The 25876-nt window shown below is 50.7% G+C and overlaps 1 protein-coding gene across 4 annotated transcripts in view; it reads left to right on the top strand.

The window, feature by feature from the left end:
* CLUH (CLUH binding protein of NUMT mRNA) overlaps positions 1-25876 on the top strand; it is a 133682-nt gene that overhangs the window by 68611 nt on the left and 39195 nt on the right. For all 4 annotated transcript variants that reach the window (XM_075335293.1, XM_075335295.1, XM_075335292.1 and 1 more), the window contains 3 exons: positions 7597-7744; positions 7874-7966; positions 15244-15938. In XM_075335293.1, coding sequence (XP_075191408.1) covers positions 7597-7744; positions 7874-7966; positions 15244-15938 — 936 coding nt within the window. The remainder of the gene's footprint in view (positions 1-7596; positions 7745-7873; positions 7967-15243; positions 15939-25876) is intronic.

Raw genomic sequence — 25876 nt, forward strand, 5'->3', positions numbered from 1 at the left:
CGGCGGACGCCTTAGTTCAAGATTGGTCGCAGTTCCGGCTGCCTTATGTGTTCCCACCTCTGGCGCTGTTGCCCAGAGTGTTACGCAAGATCAGGTCCGACTGCCGCCGCGCCCTCCTCGTCGCTCCAGACTGGCCAAGGAGGTCGTGGTACCCGGATCTGTGGCATCTCACGGTAGGACAACCGTGGGCAATACCAGACCGGCCAGACTTGCTGTCTCAAGGGCCGTTTTTCCATCATAATTCTGCGGCCCTGAGCCTGACTGTGTGGCCATTGAGTCCTGGATCCTAGCGTCTTCAGGACTATCTCAAGAGGTCATTGCCACCATGAGACAGGCTAGGAAACTATCCTCTGCCAAGATCTACCACAGGACGTGGAAGATATTCTTAACTTGGTGCTCTGCTCAGGAAGTTTCTCCCTGGCCATTTGCTTTGCCTACCTTTCTTTCCTTCCTGCAATCCGGGTTGGAAAAAGGTCTGTCGCTCGGCTCCCTTAAGGGACAAGTCTCTGCGCTATCTGTATTTTTTCAGAAGCGCCTAGCACGACTTCCTCAGGTACGCACGTTCCTGCAAGGGGTTTGTCATATCGTCCCTCCTTACAAGCGGCCGTTAGAGCCCTGGGATCTGAACAGGGTTCTAATTGCTCTCCAGAAGCCGCCTTTCGAGCCTTTGAGGGATGTTTCCCTGTCTCGCCTTTCACAGAAAGTGGCCTTTCTAGTAGCGGTCACGTCTCTTCGGAGAGTGTCCGAGCTAGAAGCGCTGTCATGCAAATCTCCCTTCCTGGTGTTTCACCAGGACAAGGTGGTTCTCGCCCGATTCCGGAGTTTCTCCCTAAGGTGGTATCCCCCTTTCATCTCAATCAGGATATCTCCTTACCTTCTTTGTGTCCTCGTCCAGTTCTTCAATGTGAAAAGGATTTGCATTTGTTGGATCTGGTGAGAGCACTCAGAATCTACATTTCCCGCACGGCACCTCTGCGCCGCTCGGATGCACTCTTTGTCCTTGTTGCCGGCCAGCGTAAAGGGTTGCAGGCTTCCAAATCCACCCTGGCTCGGTGGATCAAGGAACCAATTCTTGAAGGCTACCGTTCTGCGGGGCTTCCGGTTCCATCAGGGCTGAAGGCCCATTCTACCAGAGCCGTGGGTGCGTCCTGGGCATTACGGCACCAGGCTACGGCTCAGCAAGTGTGCCAGGCGGCTACCTGGTCGAGTCTGCACACTTTTACCAAGCATTATCAGGTGCATACCTATGCTTCGGCGGACGCCAGCCTAGGTAGACAAGTCCTTCAGGCGGCGATTGCTCACCTGTAGAAAAGGGCCGTTTTTATGGCCCTATCACGAGGTATTATTTTACCCACCCAGGGATTGCTTTTGGACATCCCAATTGTCTGGGTCTCCCAATAGAGCGACAAAGAAGAAGGGAATTTTGTTTACTTACCGTAAATTCCTTTTCTTCTAGCTCTAATTGGGAGACCCAGCACCCGCCCCTGTCATGTTGAATGGTTTCAGTTCTCCGATATTCCTTCGGATTGAATTTGCTTAAACCAGTTTATTGGCTTTCCTCCTTCTTGCTTTTGCACTAAAACTGAGGAGCCCGTGATCCCACGGGGGGTGTATAGGCAGTAGGGGAGGGGACTTACACTTTTAAGTGTAATACTTTGTGTGGCCTCCGGAGGCAGTAGCTATACACCCAATTGTCAATTGTCTGGGTCTCCCAATTAGAACTAGAAGAAAAGGAATTTACGGTAAGTAAACAAAATTCCCTTCTTTTAAAAATGTGAGGGGTGTACTCACTTTTGTTATATACTTTAGATACAAAAGGCCTAAGCGACTCCATGGAGACTTGTATGTTTGTTATTGAGCAGTACTTTTACAAAACAAATATTCTCCCCACTATGGCCCAGATACGCACAGAAATAAGCGGTCTCCCCCAACAGAAGGGGTTACCATAAATTAAGTCCGCCAGATTTCTTTTCCCTCTTTATCCCCAGTAGGCACATTCAATAATGTTATGATGGAGGAAAGTAAGTAGGGGAAAGATAAGGGAAGGCGGAAGATAAAGATAGTGGAGAGAATTAGGGTACCGTCACACTTTAGCGACGCAGCAGCGATCCCACCAGCGATCTGACCTGGTCAGGATCGCTGCTGCGTCGCTACATGGTCGCTGGTGAGCTGTCAAATAGGCAGATCTCACCAGTGACCAGCCCCAGCCAGGAGCCGGTGTCTGGAAGCTGCGGACACTGGTAACTAAGGTAAACATCGGGTATGGTTACCCGATGTTTACCTTAGTTACCAGCGCACACCGCTTAGCTTAGCGTGTGCAGGGAGCAGGAGCCGGCACTGGCAGCGTGAGAGCGGCGGAGGCTGGTAACGAAGGTAAATATCGGGTAACCACCTTGGTTACCCGATGCTTACCTTGGTTACAGCTTACCGCAGGCTGTCAGACGCCGGCTCCTGCTCCCTGCACATTCAGGATTGTTGCTCTCTCGCTGTCACACACAGCGATGTGTGCTTATCAGCGGGAGAACAACAATAAAAAAACAAACCAGCACTGTGTGTAACGAGCAGCGATCTCACAGCAGGGGCCAGATCGCTGCTCAGTGTCACACATAGCAAGATCGCTAATGACGTCACTGCTGCGTCACAAAAACCGTGACTCAGCAGCGATCTCAGTAGCGATCTCGCTGTGTGTGAAGTACCCCTTAGGATCACTCCAAAGACATACAGATAGGGACTTTAGATTGTGAGCCCCAATGGGGACAGTGTTACTGATGTATGTAAAGCGCTGCGGAATATGTTAGCGCTATATATAAAAAATAAAGATTCAGTTATCGAGGACCACATTGTAAATATACACGTACAAAGGGGCCCAAAAAGTTACGCTAATTCATTTGCCTTCCATGAAGGCTCTCCATGTATACATATTAGTGATACCGAGATACCCTTAAAGAAGTTGTCCAGTTACCAAAACTGATTTTTTTTTTTTTCTGATAAATCTTGCTAATATGTGCCCCTCAACACATCTATTGTTTTTTCAGCAAAATTACCTTTTATTGTGCACTAGCAGCACATGCTCATTGCTGGCTCCAGCTTTGATGGGGTTAATCTCTCCTCTGACTTCCTGTGTTCAGTTCCTACAAGTCCCAGAATTCTTTGTGGCTCTAGGGCGGTGTCTAGCTTATCTAACACACCCATTGTGTCTAATACACCCACTCTGCTCTCCGACCAAACCCTCCTCCCTGCCTCTTCCCAGTGGATGCACTGAGAGCAATCACACAGAGACAGCAGCAGCTCTACACAGCAGCAGCTCTACACAGCCAGGGGAAGAAAGTGTGTGTGCGCGTATATACAGTGTATGTGTATGTGTGCGCGTATATACAGTGTGTGTATATACAGTGTGTGTGCGTATATACAGTGTGTGTGAGTGTGTATGTGTGTGTGTATGTCATACTCCCCTGTCTGCAGGGTCCCGGTGCCATGCCTGCTTCCAGCCCCTGTCTCGGTACCGCCGCTTCGGCTGTGTGCAGTCTCCCCGGGGCATGTACGAAGCTTGCAGGACCTGGCGGTGGATCACCTGATGCAGTCACCTGACGCATCAGCTGATCGATTCTCGCGGTGTCGCCGGTTTTTCGCGCTCGGCCGGCTATCAGCTGATCCTGCCGTCAGGGGACTTCATCAGCTGATTACCGGCAGCTCCTGCAGCGATGGGACAGGATCAGACTCCGCTGCAGGAGCTGCCGGTAATCAGCACATAAGTGAGTATGTATTTATTTATTTATTTTTTTTCTACTGATGCATCAGCTGATTGTATAAAAGCCGATTATACAATCAGCTGCTGTGTCATGTGATTCACATCCTTTAACCTGACACATCATCTGATCGCTTTGCCTTCCAGCAAACCGATCAGATGATATTGGATCCTGATTGGACGGCGCGGGACCCTAACCCAGGATTACTGCGGAGGGGGGTTTATTTCAATAAAGATGGAGTCACTAATTGTGTTATGTTTTATTTCTAATAAAAATATTTTTCTGTGTGTTGTGGTTTTTTTTTTTTTTTATCATTACTAGAAATTCATGGTGGCTATGTCTAATATTGGCGTGACACCATGAATTTCGGGCTTAGGGCTAGCTGATAATATACAGCTAGCCCTAACTCCATTATTACCCAGCTAGCCACCCGGCATCAGAGCAGCTGGAAGAGTTGGATACAGCGCCAGAAGATGGCGCTTCTATGAAAGCGCCATTTTCTGGGGTGGCTGCGGACTGCAATTCACAGCGGGGGTGCCCAGAAAGCTTGGGCACCCTTCACTGTGGATTCCAATCCCCAGCTGCCTAGTTGTACCCGGCTGGACACCAAAATTAGGCGAAGCTCACGTCATTTTTTTTTTTTTTTAAATTATTTCATGAAATTCATGAAATAATTAAAAAAAAAAAAAAAGGGCTTCTCTATATTTTTGGTTCCCAGCCGGGTACAAATAGGCAGCTGGGGGTTGGGGGCAGCCCATACCTGCCTGCTGTACCCGGCTAGCATACAAAAATATGGCGAAGCCCATGTCATTTTTTTTTTCTTTTTGGGTAAAAAACTGCATACAGTCCTGGATGGAGGATGCTGAGCCTTGTAGTTCTGCAGCTGCTGTCTGCTCTCCTGCATACACTAGTGAATGGAGGATGCTGAGCCTTGTAGTTCTGCAGCTGCTGTCTGCTCTCCTGCATACACTAGTGAATGGAGGATGCTGAGCCTTGTAGTTCTGCAGCTGCTGTCTGCTCTCCTGCATACAATGAACATTTTGAATAAGGAAATGACATCAGACCTTTTTTTTTGTTTTTTCCATCAACAATCTTTAATGGCATTTTGCACTGATTAAAAATGCAGTGAGCAAAAACGCAGCAAAAAACGCACCAAATCGTGGCAAAAACGTGACATGCAGCACCGCAGATGACAGAGCAGAGCAAGTTGGTGACATGCTCTGCTCTGACACATAGTGTGCTGCATGTCACTGTATCCACTCTGGGACTTGTTGTGCAGGTGACCGGATGATACATGTCACTAACTTGCTCCACTCTGTGATTTCTGCTGCATAGTAACATCTGTATACACTCTCACCTGCACAACAAGTCCCATAGTGGAGACAGTTAGTGACATGTAGCATCTGGTCACCTGCACAACAAGTCCCAGAGTGGAGAAAGATAGTGACATGCAGCACACTATGTGTCAGAGCAGAGCATGTCACTGTCTCCACTCTGGGACTTGTTGTGCAGGTGACCGGATGATACATGTCACTAACTGCCCCACTCTGTGATTTCTGCTGCATAGTACCAACTGTATACACTCTCACCTGCACAACAAGTCCCATAGTGGAGACAGTTAGTGACATGTAGCATCCGGTCACCTGCACAACAAGTCCCAGAGTGGAGACAGATAGTGACATGCAGCACACTATGTGTCAGAGCAGAGCATGTCACTGTCTCCACTGTGGAACTTGTTGTGCAGGTGACCGGATGCTACATGTCACTAACTGTCTCCACTCTGGGACTTGTTGTGCAGGTGACAGAGTGGAGCAGATTGGTCCCATGCAGCGTCCGGTCACCTGTGCTGCTGGGGGGAGTATATGATCACACTGCCGACAGCGCCCGCTCTCCTGACAGCTGAGCACAGCGGGCGGGTGGACAGTGTGATCACATACTTGCGTGACAGGGGGGATTTCAGTGGAGGAAACCCCCCCTGTACTCCACACTGGAGCCCGTACCTCCCACAGCTGACGGAGGGTAAGAGCGCGCTCTGCCTTCACCGCTCCACACTGGCGTCCTCCGGCTCCTCCCCTCGATGCTGGGCTGTGACGTGCGGTAGTCACAGCCCAGTCAATCAGTGTGAGTGGCGCCGGCATCCTCTGACGTACCTGTCTAGTTTGAGAGCCCGGAAATGCCGGGACGTCAGAGGATGCCGGCGGCCACAGCTCCAGGGGGTCATGTGACAGGCACTGAGCGTGCAGGATAGCGCCGCTCAGTGCCAGAACTGGAAATAGAAGCCAATGGAAAAGATGCATACAATGGTAAGTGACAATCATTGGGGAAAAAAAAATGGGTGAACCACCCCTTTAAATATTTAAAAACCAAGAGAGGCCACATTCTCAGACAGTATATCTTGCTATTAGTATCCATTTAGCCAGTATTCACATTGGTGTAGCCATCATACAATGCAAACACTTATAGTCGTCTGATCCACTCTATTCTAGATATTCTGGTATGAGGCTGAGCATTTGTTTCTTTTAGCTGTAGCTGGTCTTGTAAAATGCTCATTTTAATACTAGGATTATACAGCCATTCTGACATGGATTTTTTTTAAGGTAAGTACACCGGCCTCATCAAGGAAAATAGACTTACAGTGGAACCTTGGCTAATGAGAACAATCCGTTCTGGGAGTGTGCTTGTTAACCAAGTTAGTCGTTCAGCAAAGCAAGATTTCCCATAGGAAATCATTGCAATGCAGACAATTCGTTCCACAACTTGTTAAATGTCCCATCCTGGTCCCCTATTGTGTCATTCCACACACGCACAAACACGTACAAGCACACACAAGCACGCATGCACACGCACATATTATATGCTCACCATACCTTCCGTTCCATCGCTGGTCTCCTGGGACTTGCTGTTCTCCGGTACGGGCTGTGTATCGGGTTACCATAACGACGAGGGAGGAACTTCCGCTCCCAGCGCGCTGACGTCAAAGGTAGAGCCGCTTGCCTCTGGCCAGCGCGCTGCCTTTGAGTAGCGGTGACAGGAAGTTCCGGCATCGTCGCTATGGATGCCGATGCACAGCCTGGAGTGGAGCGGAGCGGCGAACTACAGGACCCAGGAGGCCGATGATGAAACGGAAGGTACATATATTATATGCTCACCTTACCTTCCGTTCCACCGCCGGCCTCATGGTACTTGTAGTTCACTGCGAGGACGTCGCGATGTACCCAGGAACTACAAGAACCATGAGACCGGCGGTGGAACCTAAGGTAAGGTGAGCATCATACTGTGTGTGCGTGCGTGTGTGTTTGTGTGTGTTTGTGCGTACATGTGTGTGTTTGTGTGGACTGCAAGAGTGGGTCAGAGCGCGGTGGATGTACGGAACCGGAAGTGTGTGCGGTGAGAATTTTGCTCGTACAGCAAAGCTTTCTCGTAAAGCGGGTTACAAATTTACAGAAAGCTTTGCTTGTTAAGCGAAATTCTCGTTAAGTGGGTTACTCGTTAAGCGAGGTACCACTGTACTTAGAAAAGTATACATTTTGTATTGTGACTTTTAACTGGGCTGTTCGGGGTTTATTATGCTGCCTGATGAGGCATGTGGTGTGGGCAGAAACCCCTGCATTCTGGGTGGTATAACCGTCTGATGCCCAGCTGGTATAGTGTATGGCTGATGTTGTTACCAGGCCTATGCACGATACTCGCCGAAACGTGAAATCTTGTCACTGATTTCTGATGTCTTAATAGCACCTTTCGGATTTTACACATTCCAGAGAGGTGAAGGACCTGTGAAGCTTGTACTTACCAAAGTCCTCTGTACAGAGACAATGGAAGGAAAAATAATTTTGACCTAATTTATTTCCAGGGTTCAGAGACATCCTTTTGAGCGGATTGCCACCCCATTCCAGCTGTACAGCTGGACCGCACCCCAGGTGGAACACGCCATGGACTGTGTTAGGGCAGAAGATGCTTACACCTCCCGTCTCGGTTATGAGGAGCACATTCCTGGTCAGGTAATAAAGGGGTGTTGTCTACAGCCGTCCATGTAGTAGTACGTGCCTCCTGGCCATGGTAGAAGACCAGTCCTACGTTATTCACTCATTACAGTTCTCATGGAGGTGACACCATATTTTCTATTTCAGACCAGAGACTGGAATGAAGAACTGCAGACCACCAGAGAGCTGTCCCGGAAAAACCTTCCAGAAAGACTGTTAAGAGAGAGGGCTATTTTCAAGGTGAGAGATCTTGGCCAGTGGTGCGCTGCGCTATCCGTGCAACATTCGGAACACCTCAAGACTAGATATTGCAAAGTCTCTAGAATATTGTTAAAGGGCATGTCGCCAGGAAATGACCCATTGTTTATTTCCATATTTTTTGGGGGGAGGGGGGTTGATTTTTACTTTTTCATTTTACTTTTTTTGTTTTTACTTTTTTTTTTTTTTTTTCTATTTCACTATTTTTATTACTAAAAAAAAACCTTCAGATTTTCACTGACTACAAGGTGTTCTTTAATCTTGCTCCTTCCTGTTCTTGACACGGACATCAGCAGCAATAAACTTTAAACCCTACAGGTATAGAAGTGTTATCTGAGCATGCTCTAATCTGGGCAAAGGTTCTCGTGAAGGGAGGAGGAGGTGATCTGTGACATCACCTACTGTGATTGGTGGATTCTGTGTCATCTTTTGAATAAAGAGGTTCCTGTGTAATCCCGTCAGCAGTCATCACAGGAAGTGAAAGCCTAATATAAGGCCCTGTGGTTGGTATGAAAACTGAAAAATTTCTGGTTTATTTCATACAGATAGTACTATACTATAGAAAATTGAAAATAAAATCTCCGAAAGGAAGTTGGTTTTTAACAATAGGTAATTTCTTTGTCGCTCCATTGGGAGACCCAGACAATTGGGTGTATAGCTTCTGCCTCTGGAGGCCACACAAAGTAATTACACTTTAAAAAGTGTAACCCCTCCCCTCTGCTATATACCCTCCCGTGCATCACGGGCCCCTCAGTTTTTTGCTTTGTGTTGAAGGAGGCACACATTCACGCAAGCTCCACGTTTTAGTCAGCAGCAGCTGCTGACTTTATCGGATGGAAGAAAAGAGGGCCCCTATGGGGCCCCCGGCATGCTCCCTTCTCACCCCACTCAGGTCGGCGGTGTTGTTAAGGTTGAGGTACCCATTGCGGGTACACAGGCTGGAGCCACATGCCGCTTTCCTTCCCCATCCCTTAGGGGCTCTTGGGAAGTGGGATCCTATCCGGTCATCCAGACACTGGGACCGGTCTCCCTCCGCAGCCCCTGGGGGAATCTGCCGGACAGGAGACGGAGTATCGTCAGGGACATGGCCCTGCATCCACAGGTACTCTGTGTCCCCGTTGGGACGGCGCATAAAGCACCTTGGGCCCAGACGCTGCAGCGACTGCGGCGTGGGTATGGGTCCGGGACTACTGCGCCGACCGTGCACTGCCGGCCGGCCGCGGTTTTAACTTTAGTCCCCGGCTTTTGCGGCCTAGTATAGTATTCTCCCGCCCCCAGGCCTGCCAGTCAGGGAAAAGGGCGGGACGGTCGGTATGACGCCGACAGTGAGGGCTGGAGTACACTGAGCTGTCCTCCGCCCCCCTCACTACTCACGCTGGGGCACCAGATTCCCGCACTTTTGTGACTACGCCCACACCTCCCTCCTCCTCTGAGAACGCTGTCAGCCATTTTTTCAGCACATTCTGCGGTGGAGAACTTCTGGCTGCAGCTGAGGGAGACCCGGGGCAGGGAATCTGGTGGCCACACAGAGCGGTTAGTAAGCCACACCGGTCTGCCGGTGCTGGACCCCCCCAGAGTGCCGAACTGTATATATATATATATATATATCTATCTTTTGTGTATACATTTGCTGGTTCGGCTGTACTGTTAACTTGAGGCTATATATATCCCTCAGTGATCACGGTGATCCCTTACTTATCTCTTGGAGGACAACAACATGTCTTCCGCAAAGAGCAAGGGTACCAAGGCACAGGCTTATTTTGTAACCTGTACCTCATGTGCGGCTATGCTACCTGCAGGTTCCACCTACCCTCATTGTGTGCAATGCTCGGCCCCTGTGACACTCACTCAGCCGGAGCCTCAGGCACTGGTGGGACCCCCGGCTCAGGTAGAGACACCGGTTCCCACTGTCCAGGTGACAGGGACAGAGTTTGCAGTTTTGGCTGACAAACTGTCTGAGTCGCTTTCACAGTCCATGGCTCAGTCTATGGACAAATGGTCTGCTAAGATACTAGAAGCCTTGCAGTCCAGACCAACAACACAGATGCAGGGCACTGTGCGTTCTTCGTCCCCAAGTCCCCATCAGTTGGCGCAGCAATCTGCTCCTGAGGTGACACATAGGTCCCACGGTGAGGACTCCGACTCGGACCGCAGTCCCAGACCGGTGAAGCGGGCTCGCTGGGGACCTTCCTCCACTTCATCACGCTGCTCAGGGTCTCAGCATGAGGACTCTCTAGAGGATGAAGAGGAAGGCCCAGCTCAGGGCTCAGACCCTGACGGTGCTCTCAATCTAGATACACCTGAAGGGGACGCCATAGTAAATGACCTTATAGCGTCCATCAACCAGGTGCTAGAAATTTCTCCTCCAACTCCAACTGTAGAGGAGGCGGCTTCACAGCAGGAGAAACACCAGTTTCGGTTTCCCAAACGTACACGGAGTGCCTTTTTAGATCACTCTAATTTCAGGGATGCTGTCCAGAAGCACAGAGCATACCCGGACAAGCGTTTTACTAAGCGCCTTAATGACACACGTTATCCCTTCCCCCCGGAAGTAGTGAAGGGTTGGGCTCAGTGTCCAAAAGTGGATCCTCCAGTCTCTAGGCTGGCGGCCAGATCTGTGGTTTCAGTGGCAGATGGCTCATCGCTCAAGGATGCCACTGACAGGCAGATAGAGCTCATGATGAAATCCATCTATGAAGCCATAGGAGCATCTTTTGCTCCGGCATTCGCGGCAGTGTGGGCGCTCCAAGCTATCTCAGCTTGTCTGTCTGAGATTACTGCGGTCACACGCACCGCTACTCCGCAGGTTGTGTCTCTGACTTCTCAGGCGTCGGCTTTTTCGTCCTACGCCATGAACGCCGTCCTGGACTCTGTGAGCCGTTCAGCGGTAGCATCCGCCAATTCGGTGGCAGTCTGCAGAGCCATGTGGCTACGTGAATGGAAGGCAGACTCTGCCTCCAAGAAATTCTTAACCGGTTTGCCATTTTCTGGCGACCGTTTGTTTGGCGAGCAATTGGACGAAATTATTAAACAATCCAAGGGAAAGGACTCGTCCTTACCCCAGTCTAAACAAAACAAACCTCAACAGCGAAAGTTTCAATCGAGGTTTCAGTCCTTTCGGCCTTCAGCCAAGTCACATTCCTCCACGTCAAACAGGTCGGAGAAGGGCCAGAGGAACCCTTCTGCATGGCGGTCTAAGTCACGGCCTAAAAAGACCGCCGGAGGCACCGCCACCAAGGCGGCCTCTTCATGACTCTCGGCCTCCCCAAACCACATCCTCGGTCGGTGGCAGGCTCTCCCGCTTTTGCGACGCCTGGTGGCCACATGTCCAAGACCGATGGGTGAGAGACATTCTGTCTCACGGTTACAGGATAGAGTTCAGCTCTCGTCCTCCAACTCGTTTCTTCACAACATCTCCGCCCCCAGAGCGAGCCGCTGCACTTTTTCAGGTGGTGAATGCTCTGAAGGCAGAAGGAGTGGTGATTCCCGTTCCCCCTCAGGAACATGGTCACGGCTTCTACTCCAACTTGTTCGTGGTGCCAAAAAAGGACGGATCTTTCCGTCCCGTTCTAGACCTCAAACTGCTCAACAAGCATGTCAGCACCAGAAGGTTTCGGATGGAATCTCTCCACTCGGTCATCGCCTCAATGTCACAAGGAGACTTCCTAGCATCAATAGACATCAAGGATGCTTATCTCCATGTGCCGATCGCACCCGAACATCAACGCTTCTTGCGTTTCGCCATTGGGGACGAACACCTTCAGTTCGTGGCACTGCCTTTCGGCTTGGCGACAGCCCCACGGGTCTTCACCAAGATCATGGCAACAGTGGTGGCGGTCCTACACTCTCAGGGCCACTCGGTGATCCCTTACTTAGACGATCTCCTAGTCAAGGCACCCTCCTGGGTGGCTTGCCAGCACAGCCTGACCATTGCCCTGGAGACTCTCCAGAGGTTCGGGTGGATCATCAATTTCCCAAAGTCAAAATTGACACCGACCCAATCCCTGACTTACCTCGGGATGGAGTTTCATACTCTGTCAGCGATAGTGAAGCTTCCGCTGGACAAACAGCGTTCACTACAGACAGGGGTCCAATCTCTTCTTCGGGGTCAGTCACACTCTTTGAGACGCCTTATGCACTTCCTAGGGAAGATGGTGGCAGCAATGGAAGCAGTTCCTTTTGCGCAGTTTCATCTGCGTCCACTTCAGTGGGACATTCTCCGCAAATGGGACAAGAGGTCGACGTCCCTAGACAGGAACGTTTCCCTGTCAAGAGCAGCCAAAACCTCCCTTCAGTGGTGGCTTCTCCCCACTTCTTTGTCGAAGGGAAAATCCTTCCTGCCCCCATCCTGGGCTGTGGTCACGACAGACGCGAGCCTGTCAGGGTGGGGAGCGGGCTTCCTCCACCACAGGGCTCAGGGAACCTGGACTCCGACGGAGTCCTCCCTACAGATCAATGTTCTGGAGATAAGGGCAGTGTATCTAGCCCTACAGGCGTTCCAGCGGTGGCTGGAGGGCAGACAGATCCGAATACAATCAGACAACGCCACGGCGGTCGCATACATCAACCACCAGGGCGGCACACGCAGTCGTCAAGCATTCCAAGAAGTTCGGCGGATTCTGCTGTGGGCGGAAGCCACAGCCTCCACCATCTCCGCAGTTCACATCCCGGGCGTAGAAAACTGGGAAGCAGACTTTCTCAGTCGCCAGGGCATGGACGCAGGGGAATGGTCTCTTCACCCGGACGTGTTTCAAGAGATCTGTTGCCGCTGGGGAACGCCGGACGTCGATCTAATGGCGTCTCGGCACAACAACAAAGTCCCGGCATTCATGGCACGGTCTCAGGATCACAGGGCGCTGGCGGCAGATGCGTTAGTTCAGGACTGGTCGCAGTTTCGACTACCCTATGTATTTCCCCCTCTGGCACTACTACCTAGAGTGTTACGCAAGATCAGGTCCGACTGCAGGCGCGCCATCCTCGTCGCTCCAGACTGGCCGAGGAGGTCGTGGTACCCGGATCTGTGGCACCTCACGGTGGGGCAACCGTGGGCACTCCCAGACCGACCAGACTTGCTGTCTCAAGGGCCATTTTTCCATCTGAATTCTGCGGCCCTCAACCTGACTGTGTGGCCATTGAGTCTTGGCTCCTAGCGTCATCAGGGTTATCTCAAGATGTCATTGCCACCATGAGACAGGCCAGGAAATCAACGTCCGCCAAGATCTACCACAGGACTTGGAAGATCTTCTTAGCCTGGTGCTCGGATAGGGGTTTTGCTCCCTGGCCGTTTGCATTGCCCACTTTTCTTTCCTTTCTTCAATCAGGATTGGACAAGGGTTTGTCTCTTGCCTCTCTCAAGGGACAAGTGTCGGCGCTTTCAGTGTTTTTTCAAAAGCGTCTAGCCACACTCTCGCAGGGCCGCACGTTCCTGCAGGGAGTTTGCCACATAGTCCCACCTTACAAGCGTCCGCTAGAACCCTGGGATCTTAACAAGGTGCTGACGGCTCTCCAGAAGCCACCTTTCGAGCCGATGCGGGAGATCTCTCTATCTCGCCTTTCACAGAAAGTGGCCTTCCTAGTGGCAGTCACTTCACTTAGGAGAGTGTCTGAGCTAGCAGCGCTGTCATGCAAAGTCCCCTTCCTGGTCTTTCACCAGGATAAGGTGGTCCTGCGTCCGGTCCCGGAATTTCTCCCCAACGTGGTTTCATCTCAATCAGGATATCTCCTTGCCTTCTTTTTGCCCTCATCCAGTTCACCAATGTGAAAAGGATTTGCACTTGTTAGACCTCGTGAGAGCACTCAGAATCTACATTTCTCGCACGGCGCCCCTGCGCCGTTCGGATGCGCTCTTTGTCCTTGTCGCTGGCCAGCGTAAGGGGTCTCAGGCTTCCAAGTCAACCTTGGCTAGGTGGATCAAGGAACCGATTCTTGAAGCCTACCGTTCATCGGGGCTTCAGATTCCTTCAGGGCTTAAAGCCCATTCTACCAGGGCCGTAGGCGCGTCCTGGGCTTTGCGGCACCAGGCTACGGCTCAGCAGGTGTGTCAGGCGGCTACCTGGTCGAGTCTGCACACCTTCACAAAACACTATCAGGTGCATGCCTATGCTTCGGCAGAGGCTAGCCTAGGTAGGCGAGTCCTTCAGGCGGCAATTGCCCACCTGTAAGAGGGGGCCGGTTTCCGGCTCTTTTTATCGAGGTATTCTGTTACCCACCCAGGGATTGCTTTTGGACATCCCAATTGTCTGGGTCTCCCAATGGAGCGACAAAGAAGAAGGGAATTTTGTTTACTTACCGTAAATTCCTTTTCTTCTAGCTCCTATTGGGAGACCCAGCACCCGCCCCTGTTCCCTTCGGGCTGTTGTTCTTTTGTGTACACATGTTGTTCATGTTCAATTGTTCTTTTGGTTAATGGTTCAGTACTCCGAACATCCTTCGGATTGAGTTTACCTTAGACCAATTTATAAGTTTCCTCCTTCCTGCTTTGGCACCAAAACTGAGGGGCCCGTGATGCACGGGAGGGTGTATAGCAGAGGGGAGGGGTTACACTTTTTAAAGTGTAATTACTTTGTGTGGCCTCCAGAGGCAGAAGCTATACACCCAATTGTCTGGGTCTCCCAATAGGAGCTAGAAGAAAAGGAATTTACGGTAAGTAAACAAAATTCCCTTCTTTTTTGATGGAATATTTTGCTTCACTTCTGGATCTTTAGCATTGGGTAGTGCATTCGAGACTGTCACAAGGCTTTAGATACCGCATCTTCAAGCAGTGTAGCTTAGGGGCAGAGTCCCTGATTCCAGTGATGCATCACTTACTGGGCTGTTGGCTGTATTACATTATTTTATCTCTTGGAGATGATCACCTGCAGCAGTGTAGACCTCGATATTACTGAGCTCTGCACAGTGTAGGCAGAAGGCTATCAATCATTCATACAGGTAGTGTTATATAGAGGTCATTGAGAGAATGAGTAGATAAAATGGAACTTATCAAAACTACTGCAAGTAGCCCAGTAGGAGACACATGCTGCTCTCAGATGGGGTAGCAAAACCTGATGAGATAGTCCAACAGGCTAATGTGTCTGGTGGTCACCAGACTCTCCTCAGCAGTTGATGATGTGGGATAGAAGGATGTCTGCTTGTATACGAGGGACTTAGGGGAGATAATGGTGAGCAAGAACTTTAGGGGTTTGTCCCGAAATCCTGTATAATTAATTAATTTTTACACCTGCGCATGGTTGTACCTGGTCCTCACTGAGCTTCTCTTTCAGGTCCACAGTGACTTTACAGCAGCTGCTACCAGAGGTGCCATGGCCGTCATCGATGGGAACGTTATGGCCATTAACCCCAGTGAGGAGACAAAAATGCAAATGTTTATCTGGAACAATATCTTCTTCAGCTTGGGATTCGATGTCAAAGATCACTATAAAGATTTTGGTGGGGACAGTGCTGCCTATGTATCTCCTACAAATGATCTGAATGGAGTAAGGACATACAATGCAGTGGATGTAGAGGGACTATATACATTAGGGACAGTGGTAGTGGACTATCGAGGTTACAGGGTTACGGCACAATCGATTATTCCTGGAATTTTAGAGCGGGAACAAGAGCAGAGTGTCATTTACGGGTCCATTGACTTTGGCAAAACTGTTGTGTCCCACCCAAAGTACCTGGAGTTATTAGAGAAAACGAGCCGGCCACTTAAGATCCTAAAACACAAAGTCCTTAATGATAAAGAGGAGGAGGTTGATTTGTGCTCCTCGGTAGAATGCAAGGGCATCATTGGCAATGATGGGCGCCATTACATTTTGGATTTACTACGCACTTTCCCGCCAGACCTTAATTTCCTTCCTATAGAAGGTGAGGACATGCCAGAAGAATGTAAGAAGATGGGTTTGCCCAAAGAACATAGACACAAGTTATGCTGCCTACGTCAGGAGTTGGTGGACGCGTTTGTGGAACACAGGTAACGTGGCTCTCCTGGTCAGAGGACGAGCTTTAGAGCAACTTAGTGGGCAAAATATTGTTTTATATATATGCGTCGCCTGCAGTGTCGAGTCCAGGTGCATAAAGGGAACCTGTCGGGTGATTCATGCTACCCAAACCACAGGCGGCATGAACAGATAATAAATTTATATAGCGCCAACATATTCCGCAGCACCTTACAAATGAGTGGGGACATGTACAGGTAATAGACATTACAAAGTGGCACATATTAACAGTTACAGGAGGAGTGTAGGTTTACAATCTATAAGGCTATGGGGGGAGGGGGGATTAGAAACAATAGGCAGAGCGTGCTGTCACCTATAATAAATAGAGGTTGTCTTATAAAGCTGCACAAGCCGTCATCAGTCAAGATCTGTTTAAAGGGAACTTATCACCTGTTTTTTGAGTTATAAACTAAAACTCGCACCCTAATCATCTCCTGTGCTGCATTCTATAAAGGTGCATGTTATCCTCTGACGGCCCCTGTGTACCCCACAAATACCTTTTGAAAATCTCCCACGTTGTATGGTAATCCTTGGGTCCGGTCAGATGGGCGTCCTTGGTTGTGGCACCTGTCCCTCCTCTCTGTGCTGATCGCCGTCCTCTGCTGATGACTGACGTGGATAACACCTCCTGCGACATCCATGGCGCTGGACAAAATCTGGCGCCTGTGCACAAACATTGCTTGCTCGCGCAGGTGCACTTTGCTCTGCCCTGCTGCGGGCGGAGCTAAACACATAGGTGCCCATGCGCGAACCTGCGAGGTCTCTGCGCAGGCACGAGATTTTGCCCGGCGACGTGGATGACATCTCCTGCATCATCCACCTACCTGCACAGAGAGTTCGCAGGTTCCTGCATGTGCAGCTATGTTTTCAGCATTGCCTGCAATAGGGGAGAGTGAAGTGTGCTTGCGCATACGGCAGTGTCTCTACACAGGCATGTAGAATAAAATCTGGAGGAGACCGGCATGAGATTGTCCGGTGTCATGGATGGTGCAGGAGATGTCATTCACGTAAGTTATCAGCAGAGAACTGTGATCAGCGCGGAGAGGCGGGACAGGGGCCGCAACGAAGGACACCCATCGGACCAGACCCAAGGGTTACCATACATCACAAGAGATTTTCAAAAGGTATTTGTGGGGTGTGCAGGGCGCGTCAGAGGATAAAATGCACCTTTTATAGAAAGCAGTACAGGAGCTGTGTAAGGTGCTAGTTTTAATTTAGAACTCAAAAAACTGGTGACAGGTTCTTTTTAAGAACAGATACCAAGTGCTATTGGGTGCATGGAGAATCTGGAGACAGATGAACAGCAGGGACCAGATTCTGATAAAGTAATTAAAAGGGGGAATAGGAAAGAGTTAGGCCTAAGCCACACGGTATGAAAATCGGTGTGAGTAGAGTGCGATAAAAAATCGCATTCCACGCTGACCAATATTATCCTGTGTGTCAGCACACATGAGCGATTATTTTCTCAGCCCTAATCGGACCGAGAAAACAATCGCAGCATGTTGCGATTGTAATGCGATCCTGGTTTCTCTCGCAACCATTCAAGTGTATGGGGCGAGAAAAAAATTGCACTGCACTTGTGGTACACTGGTGTACTGCGAGTGCAGAGCGAGAATGGCAATAGCCGGCTACGGAGGAGAGAGGGAGATAAATCCCTCCCTCCGCTCCTCAGTGCCGGCCCGCCCCCTGCAGCTGAGGTCCGCTTGCACGGTCGGATCTCAGTCGCAGGGACATTCGCATGACGGTCGGATCTCAGTCGCAGGGACATTCGCATGACACTCGGCTCTGCTGTACTGCCAGCGTGAGCCGAGTGTCATGTGAGGGGATCGCAAGTAATCCCAGTGTGGCCCCAGCCTTGTTGGTGAAGTGACTTGGACGGGTAACCAGTGCAATGATGAATGGCACAAGGTGGAGGCTTCAGTGTAGTGTCCTAGGTTGCCAACCGTTCAGAAATTCCAGGATAGTCCCTAAAAATAGAGTACTTTTTGCTCTATCCATAAAAAAAATGTAAGTCATCTTACGTGTAAGTCAAGTTGGCAACCCTGGTAGTGACTGAATAGAAATCCGACCCTGGCTACTGCATTCAGGACTGATTGGAGAGGAGAAAGTTTGGTTAAGAGGGAGGCTGATCAGTAGAGTTGTAGTTATCCAGACAAGAATGAATAAGAGTGACAGTATGGCTGCGTTCACACCAGTGATGACACTCTGTCCTGAGGGAATCGGATCAATTATGGTAGACACTCGGCTCAAACTCTGATCAGAGGGAGATCCACGTGTTAGTGTACTGTGATATCATTATCTTGCATGACAGAATTTATCACGGGCAGGGCCGGATTATAGGCGGGGCAGACTGGGCTCCAGCCCAGGGGCCCCCACCAAAAGAGCTTCTAAGGGGGCCACCACCATACTTGGCACTAGGCACCTGTCAGCATTTTTTTTTTCGTCACACCCTCTCCCCCTCCGTAAAGACAGTCTAATAAATCAGCTGTGTTTTCGGGGGGGGCGCGGGGTGTTGAAGCACCGCTATTTATTTGTATCTGCGTCTTTAAGACGCAAAAACAAACTGCGGGCACAGGACGCTGATTGACACCGGAAGTACCAGCGGCCGCTTGCACTTCCGGGGTCAGAGGTGTGCTAATGCTCCCTGCTATGTGCTGCGGCCGTACCCAGCGAAGGACGGGGGCAGCTGCCCCCCCCTAGAAGCAGGGGCACGGTGTGGTGGGCCGCTGTATCTGCTGTCCCCGCTGCGCTCCTCTACACTGTGTACATGCCAGGCACACTAGCAGGAGGCAGCGCGCTGTGCCGGCTCTGCTGTGTGCTGTGCTCGGCATGCACCCAGTGTAGAGGAGCGCAGCATAGCCGGAGCCGATGACCGCAGCTTCCGCTTTCCGTTCCTATTCAAATGTATTTGCGTCTTTCAGACGTAAATACATTTGAACAGCGCGCTGGGACTGGGCCCCGCCCCTGACGTGCAGCAACGTGATGAGATCAGCACCTTGCTGACGTCATCACACAGTGCTGCAGGCGCCACACAGGAGACAAGAGGAAGCAAGCGCTCCATGAAGGAGCTGAAGAGACAGGTGTAATGAATGGAAATGAGTGAGGAGGGGCTGAGGACACCTAACGGGGAACACTTGTGAAGGAACACAGCTCTGTGACAGGCAGAGGAGGAGCACTGTATTCCAAGGGAGGGGGGGAGGCAAGAGTGTGTAGGGATGGGGCAGTGTAATTTGTGTGTGTAGGGGGTGATGAGGGTTGTATTGTGTGTGGGGGGAGGGGTAATGGAGGGTGCATTGTATTGTGTGTGGGGAGGGGTAATGAGGGGTGCATTGTATTGTGTGTGGGGGAGGGTTAATGGGGGGGTGCATTGTATTGTGTGTGGGGGAGGGTTAATGGGGGGGTGCATTGTATTGTGTGTGTGGGAGGGTTAATGGGGGGTGCATTGTATTGTGTGTGGGGGAGGGTTAATGGGGGGGTGCATTGTATTGTGTGTGGGGGAGGGTTAATGGGGGGGTGCATTGTATTGTGTGTGGGGGAGGGTTAATGGGGGGGTGCATTGTATTGTATGTGGGGGGAGGGGTAATGGGGGTGCGTTATATTGTATATGGGGGAGGGGTAATGGGGGGGTGCATTGTATTGTGTGTGTAGGAGGTGATGTGGGGTGCATTGTGTGTGTGTAGGAGGTGATGTGGGGTGCATTGTGTGTGTGTAGGAGGTGATGTGGGGTGCATTGTGTGTGTGTGTGTGTGTGTGTGTGTAGGAGGTGATGTGTGTGTGTGTGTGTAGGAGGTGATGTGGGGTGCATTGTGTGTGTAGGAGGTGATGTGGGGTGCATTGTGTGTGTGTAGGAGGTGATGTGGGGTGCATTGTGTGTGTGTAGGAGGTGATGTGGGGTGCATTGTGTGTGTGTGTGTGTGTGTGTGTGTGTGTGTAGGAGGTGATGTGGGGTGCATTGTGTGTGTGTAGGAGGTGATGTGGGGTGCATTGTGTGTGTGTAGGAGGTGATGTCGGGTGCATTGTGTGTGTGTAGGAGGTGATGTCGGGTGCATTGTGTGTGTGTGTAGGAGGTGATGTCGGGTGCATTGTGTGTGTGTGTGTGTAGGAGGTGATGTCGGGTGCATTGTGTGTGTGTGTGTGTAGGAGGTGATGTGGGGTGCATTGTGTGTGTGTGTAGGAGGTGATGTGGGGTGCATTGTGTGTGTGTAGGAGGTGATGTGGGGTGCATTGTGTGTGTGTGTAGGAGGTGATGTGGGGTGCATTGTGTGTGTGTGTAGGAGGTGATGTGGGGTGCATTGTGTGTGTGTGTGTAGGAGGTGATGTGGGGTGCATTGTGTGTGTGTGTGTAGGAGGTGATGTGGGGTGCATTGTGTGTGTGTAGGAGGTGATGTGGGGTGCATTGTGTGTGTGTGTAGGAGGTGATGTGGGGTGCATTGTGTGTGTGTGTAGGAGGTGATGTGGGGTGCATTGTGTGTGTGTGTAGGAGGTGATGTGGGGTGCATTGTGTGTGTGTGTGTGTGTGTAGGGGGTGATGGGGGGAGTGCATTGCAGTGTGTGTGTGTGTGTGTAGGGGGTGCATTGTGTGTGTGTGTAGGGGGTGCATTGTGTGTGTGTGTAGGAGGTGATGTGGGGTGCATTGTGTGTGTGTGTAGGGGGTGATGGGGGGGTGCATTGTAGTGTGTGTGTGTGTAGGGGGTGCATTGTGTGTGTGTGTGTGTGTGTGTGTGTGTGTGTGTGTGTGTGAGGTGATGTGGGGTGCATTGTGTGTGTGTAGGAGGTGATGTGGGGTGCATTGTGTGTGTGTGTGTGTAGGAGGTGATGTGGGGTGCATTGTGTGTGTGTAGGGGGTGATGGGGGGAGTGCATTGTAGTGTGTGTGTGTGTGTGTGTGTGTGTGTGTGTGTGTGTGTGTAGGTGGTGCATTGTGTGTGTGTGTAGGAGGTGATGTGGGGTGCATTGTGTGTGTAGGGGGTGATGGGGGGGTGCATTGTAGTGTGTGTGTGTAGGGGGTGCATTGTGTGTGTGTGTGTGTGTGTAGGAGGTGGTGTGTGTGTGTGTGTAGGAGGTGATGTGGGGGGTGTGTGTGTGTGTGTGTGTGTGTGTGTGGGAGGTGATGTGGGGTGCATTGTGTGTGTGTGTGTGTAGGAGGTGATGTGGGGTGCATTGTGTGTGTGTGTAGGAGGTGATGTGGGGTGCATTGTGTGTGTGTAGGAGGTGATGTGGGGTGCATTGTGTGTGTGTAGGAGGTGATGTGGGGTGCATTGTGTGTGTGTGTAGGAGGTGATGTGTGTGTGTGTAGGAGGTGATGTGGGAGGTGATGTGTGTGTGTGTGTGTGTAGGAGGTGATGTGGGAGGTGATGTGTGTGTGTGTGTGTGTAGGAGGTGATGTGGGGTGTGATGTGTGTGTAGGAGGTGATGTGGGGTGCATTGTGTGTGTGTGTGTGTGTGTAGGAGGTGATGTGGGGTGCATTGTGTGTGTGTAGGAGGTGATGTGGGGTGCATTGTGTGTGTGTAGGAGGTGATGTGGGGTGCATTGTGTGTGTGTAGGAGGTGATGTGGGGTGCATTGTGTGTGTGTAGGGGGTGATGGGGGGAGTGCATTGTAGTGTGTGTGTGTGTGTAGGTGGTGCATTGTGTGTGTGTGTAGGAGGTGATGTGGGGTGCATTGTGTGTGTGTAGGGGGTGATGGGGGGGTGCATTGTAGTGTGTGTGTGTGTGTGTGTGTGTGTGTAGGGGGTGCATTGTGTGTGTGTGTGTAGGAGGTGGTGTGTGTGGGAGGTGATGTGGGGTGTGTGTGTGTGGGAGGTGATGTGGGGTGTGTGTGTGTGTGTGTGGGAGGTGATGTGGGGTGCATTGTGTGTGTGTGTGTGTGGGAGGTGATGTGGGGTGCATTGTGTGTGTGTAGGAGGTGGTGGGGTGCATTGTGTGTGTGTAGGAGGTGATGTGGGGTGCATTGTGTGTGTGTAGGAGGTGATGTGGGGTGCATTGTGTGTGTGTGTGTGTGTGTAGGAGGTGATGTGGGGTGCATTGTGTGTGTGTGTGTGTGTGTGTGTGTGTGTGTGTGTGTGTGTGTGTAGGAGGTGATGTGGGGTGTGATGTGTGTGTGTGTGTGTGTAGGAGGTGATGTGGGGTGCATTGTGTGTGTGTGTGTAGGAGGTGATGTGGGGTGCATTGTGTGTGTGTAGGAGGTGATGTGGGGTGCATTGTGTGTGTGTGTGTGTAGGAGGTGATGTGGGGTGCATTGTGTGTGTAGGAGGTGATGTGGGGTGCATTGTGTGTGTGTGTGTGTGTGTGTGTAGGAGGTGATGTCGGGTGCATTGTGTGTGTGTAGGAGGTGATGTGGGGTGCATTGTGTGTGTGTGTGTGTGTAGGAGGTGATGTGGGGTGCATTGTGTGTGTGTAGGAGGTGATGTGGGGTGCATTGTGTGTGTGTAGGAGGTGATGTGGGGTGCATTGTGTGTGTGTAGGAGGTGATGTGGGGTGCATTGTGTGTGTGTGTAGGAGGTGATGTGGGGTGCATTGTGTGTGTGTAGGGGGTGATGGGGGGGTGCATTGTAGTGTGTGTGTGTGTGTGTGTGTGTAGGGGGTGCATTGTGTGTGTGTGTGTGTGTGTGTGTAGGAGGTGGTGTGTGTGGGAGGTGATGTGGGGTGTGTGTGTGTGTGTGGGAGGTGATGTGGGGTGCATTGTGTGTGTGTGTGTGTGTGTAGGAGGTGATGTGGGGTGCATTGTGTGTGTGTAGGAGGTGATGTGGGGTGCATTGTGTGTGTGTGTAGGAGGTGATGTGGGGTGCATTGTGTGTGTGTGTGTGTGTGTGTAGGAGGTGATGTGTGTGTGTGTGTGTAGGAGGTGATGTGGGGTGCATTGTGTGTGTGTGTGTGTGTGTAGGAGGTGATGTGGGGTGCATTGTGTGTGTGTGTGTAGGAGGTGATGTGGGGTGCATTGTGTGTGTGTAGGAGGTGATTTGGGGTGCATTGTGTGTGTGTAGGAGGTGATGTGGGGTGCATTGTGTGTGTGTGTGTGTGTGTGTGTAGGAGGTGATGTGGGGTGCATTGTGTGTGTAGGAGGTGATGTGGGGTGCATTGTGTGTGTGTGTGTGTGTAGGAGGTGATGTCGGGTGCATTGTGTGTGTGTGTAGGAGGTGATGTGGGGTGCATTGTGTGTGTGTAGGAGGTGATGTGGGGTGCATTGTGTGTGTAGGAGGTGATGTGGGGTGCATTGTGTGTGTGTGTGTGTGTGTGTGTGTGTGTGTGTGTGTGTGTGTGTGTGTGTGTAGGAGGTGATGTGGGGTGCATTGTGTGTGTGTGTGTGTGTGTGTAGGGGGTGATGGGGGGGTGCATTGTAGTGTGTGTGTGTGTAGGGGGTGATGGGGGGTGCATTGTAGTGTGTGTGTGTGTGTGTGTGTGTGTGTGTAGGGGGTGCATTGTAGTGTGTGTGTCAGAGCTGTGTGTAAGCAGCAGTACTGTGTGTGTATATATGAATTAGAGCAGTCTGTGCGTGCCCCCCCCCCAGAACTATATGGGTCCCCCAGAGCGCTATGTCACCCATCCCCGTAATGAGTATACCACCAGAGCTGTTTGCCACTCCAGTAACGTCTATGCCCCCTGCCCCTCCTGTAATGTATATATTGTAGCCCCCAGCCCCTCCTGTGATGTATATACAGCAGTGCTGTCAGTGTGCAGTCATGTCTGTTAGTGACAGCCATCGTGAAGCACAGCCACATGTCCTGAAGGAGCTGGACGGAAACAAGCGGGAGAGGTGAGTGAGGCTGCTGGCGACTTCCCCATATTAATACCTGTAAGGGCTCATGCGCACGTAACTGCTGAATATTTGACAGCACATGTGCGCGTCAAATCGCTGCAGAAACACTACATAATGGATGCAGTTTTTCTGTACAAAAAAAGCCGATTTCATGCGCTCTGGCTGCTGCCCCCACCATAGACAGAGCGGGAGCTGCATCCATAGCGCACGGAATAACTGACATGCTCATTTTATGAACGCACAGATTTGGGTCAACATTTTATTACCCAAATCGCTGCGTTCATAAAAGCTACGTGCGCACGTATCATGCACAATCTTCATAGACTGTGCAGGGGACGCAGGATGCATGCATTTACACTGCAGTGCTATACGCAGCGTAAATGCATGGAATTACGCAAAGTGCGCATGAGACCTAATGCGTCTGTGTCTGCATGTATGTCAGTGTATATGACCATGCATATATTTGTATTTTTCTGAATTTGTCTTCAAATATGTATATGTACGTATGCCTGTATGTGTATGTGCGTGTCTGTGTGTGGATAGGGTCCACTGAGACTCTTTCACCCGGAGGCCACAAAAACCTGGAGCCGGCCCTGCTGCCTTAACATTGGGATCAATAAAAAATGTGAGTAAAGCGGGCTTTACATGCTACAATATATCTAACGATGTGTCGGTGGGGTCACGTTGTAAGTGACGCACATCCGGCATAGTTAGTGATATTGTAGCGTGTGACAGCTACGTGCGACCCTGATTGTGCATTAAAACGTTGATCGCAAACACGTCGTTCAATTTCTAAAAATTGAACGTCTGGTTGTTCAATGTTCTTGAGGCAGAACAGATCGCTACGTGTGACACCCCGGGAACGATGAACACAGCTTACCTGCGACCCGCCAGCAATGCGGAAGGAAGGAGGTGGGCGGGATGTTTACGCCCCGCTCATCTCCGCCCCTCCGCTTCTATTGGCTGGCCGCTGTGTGACGTTGCTGTGACGCCGAATGTCCCTCCCACTTCAGGAAGTGGATGTTCACCGCCCACAGCGAGGTCGTTTGGAAGGTAAGTGCGTGTGACGGGGGTTAATCGTTTGTGCGACACGGGCAACAAATTGCCTGTTCCGCACATACTATGGGGGCGTGTGTGATCGCATACGAGATCGAAATGTGTAAAGCAGCCTTAACTCTACTTTCCGTATATAAGTGACGGCTGTGAGTGATCCTGGACTGTGTCTGTATTGTACTGTGTGTATAAGTGACGGCTGTGAGAGATCCTGGACTGTGTCTGTATTGTAGTGTGTGTATAAGTGACGGCTGTGAGTGATCCTGGACTGTGTCTGTATTGTAGTGTGTGTATAAGTGACGGCTGTGAGTGATCTTGGACTGTGTCTGTATTGTAGTGTGTGTATACGTGACGGCTGTGAGTGATCCTGGACTGTGTCTGTATTGTAGTGTGTGTATAAGTGACGGCTGTGAGTGATCCTGGACTGTGTCTGTATTGTACTGTGTGTATAAGTGACGGCTGTGAGTGATCCTGGACTGTGTCTGTATTGTAGTGTGTGTATAAGTGACGGCTGTGAGTGATCTTGGACTGTGTCTGTATTGTAGTGTGTGTATACGTGACGGCTGTGAGTGATCTTGGACTGTGTCTGTATTGTAGTGTGTGTATACGTGACGGCTGTGAGTGATCCTGGACTGTGTCTGTATTGTAGTGTGTGTATAAGTGACGGCTGTGAGTGATCCTGGACTGTGTCTGTATTGTACTGTGTGTATAAGTGACGGCTGTGAGTGATCTTGGACTGTGTCTGTATTGTAGTGCTGTAAATCTGAATGTGGCAGAACAGGAGAAGATAAATGTTCATTGGATTTATATCTAAATGCTACAGTTCGCGCTCTACTGTTATGGCTAAAAATGTTAACGTTATGGGGCCCCCACCAGATTTTCTGCCCAGGGGCCCCCACCAACCTTAATCTGGCCCTGATCACGGGTGTGAAGAACTTAATTTCTCCATTGTCTGTCCACAGAAATTGGACTGCACTCATATCACACCTGAGTGTAGTCTGCTGGTGCTGGTTCAGTCACTGCTCTGTGTATGGAGAGTGTCAGCTGTAACTGCGCCCCCCGCACTGATTGATAGCCTCCACTAATGCTGAGCGGCTGTCAGTGAT

Source organism: Anomaloglossus baeobatrachus, chromosome 2 (assembly GCF_048569485.1).
Source record: "Anomaloglossus baeobatrachus isolate aAnoBae1 chromosome 2, aAnoBae1.hap1, whole genome shotgun sequence".
Lineage (NCBI taxonomy): Eukaryota > Metazoa > Chordata > Amphibia > Anura > Aromobatidae > Anomaloglossus > Anomaloglossus baeobatrachus.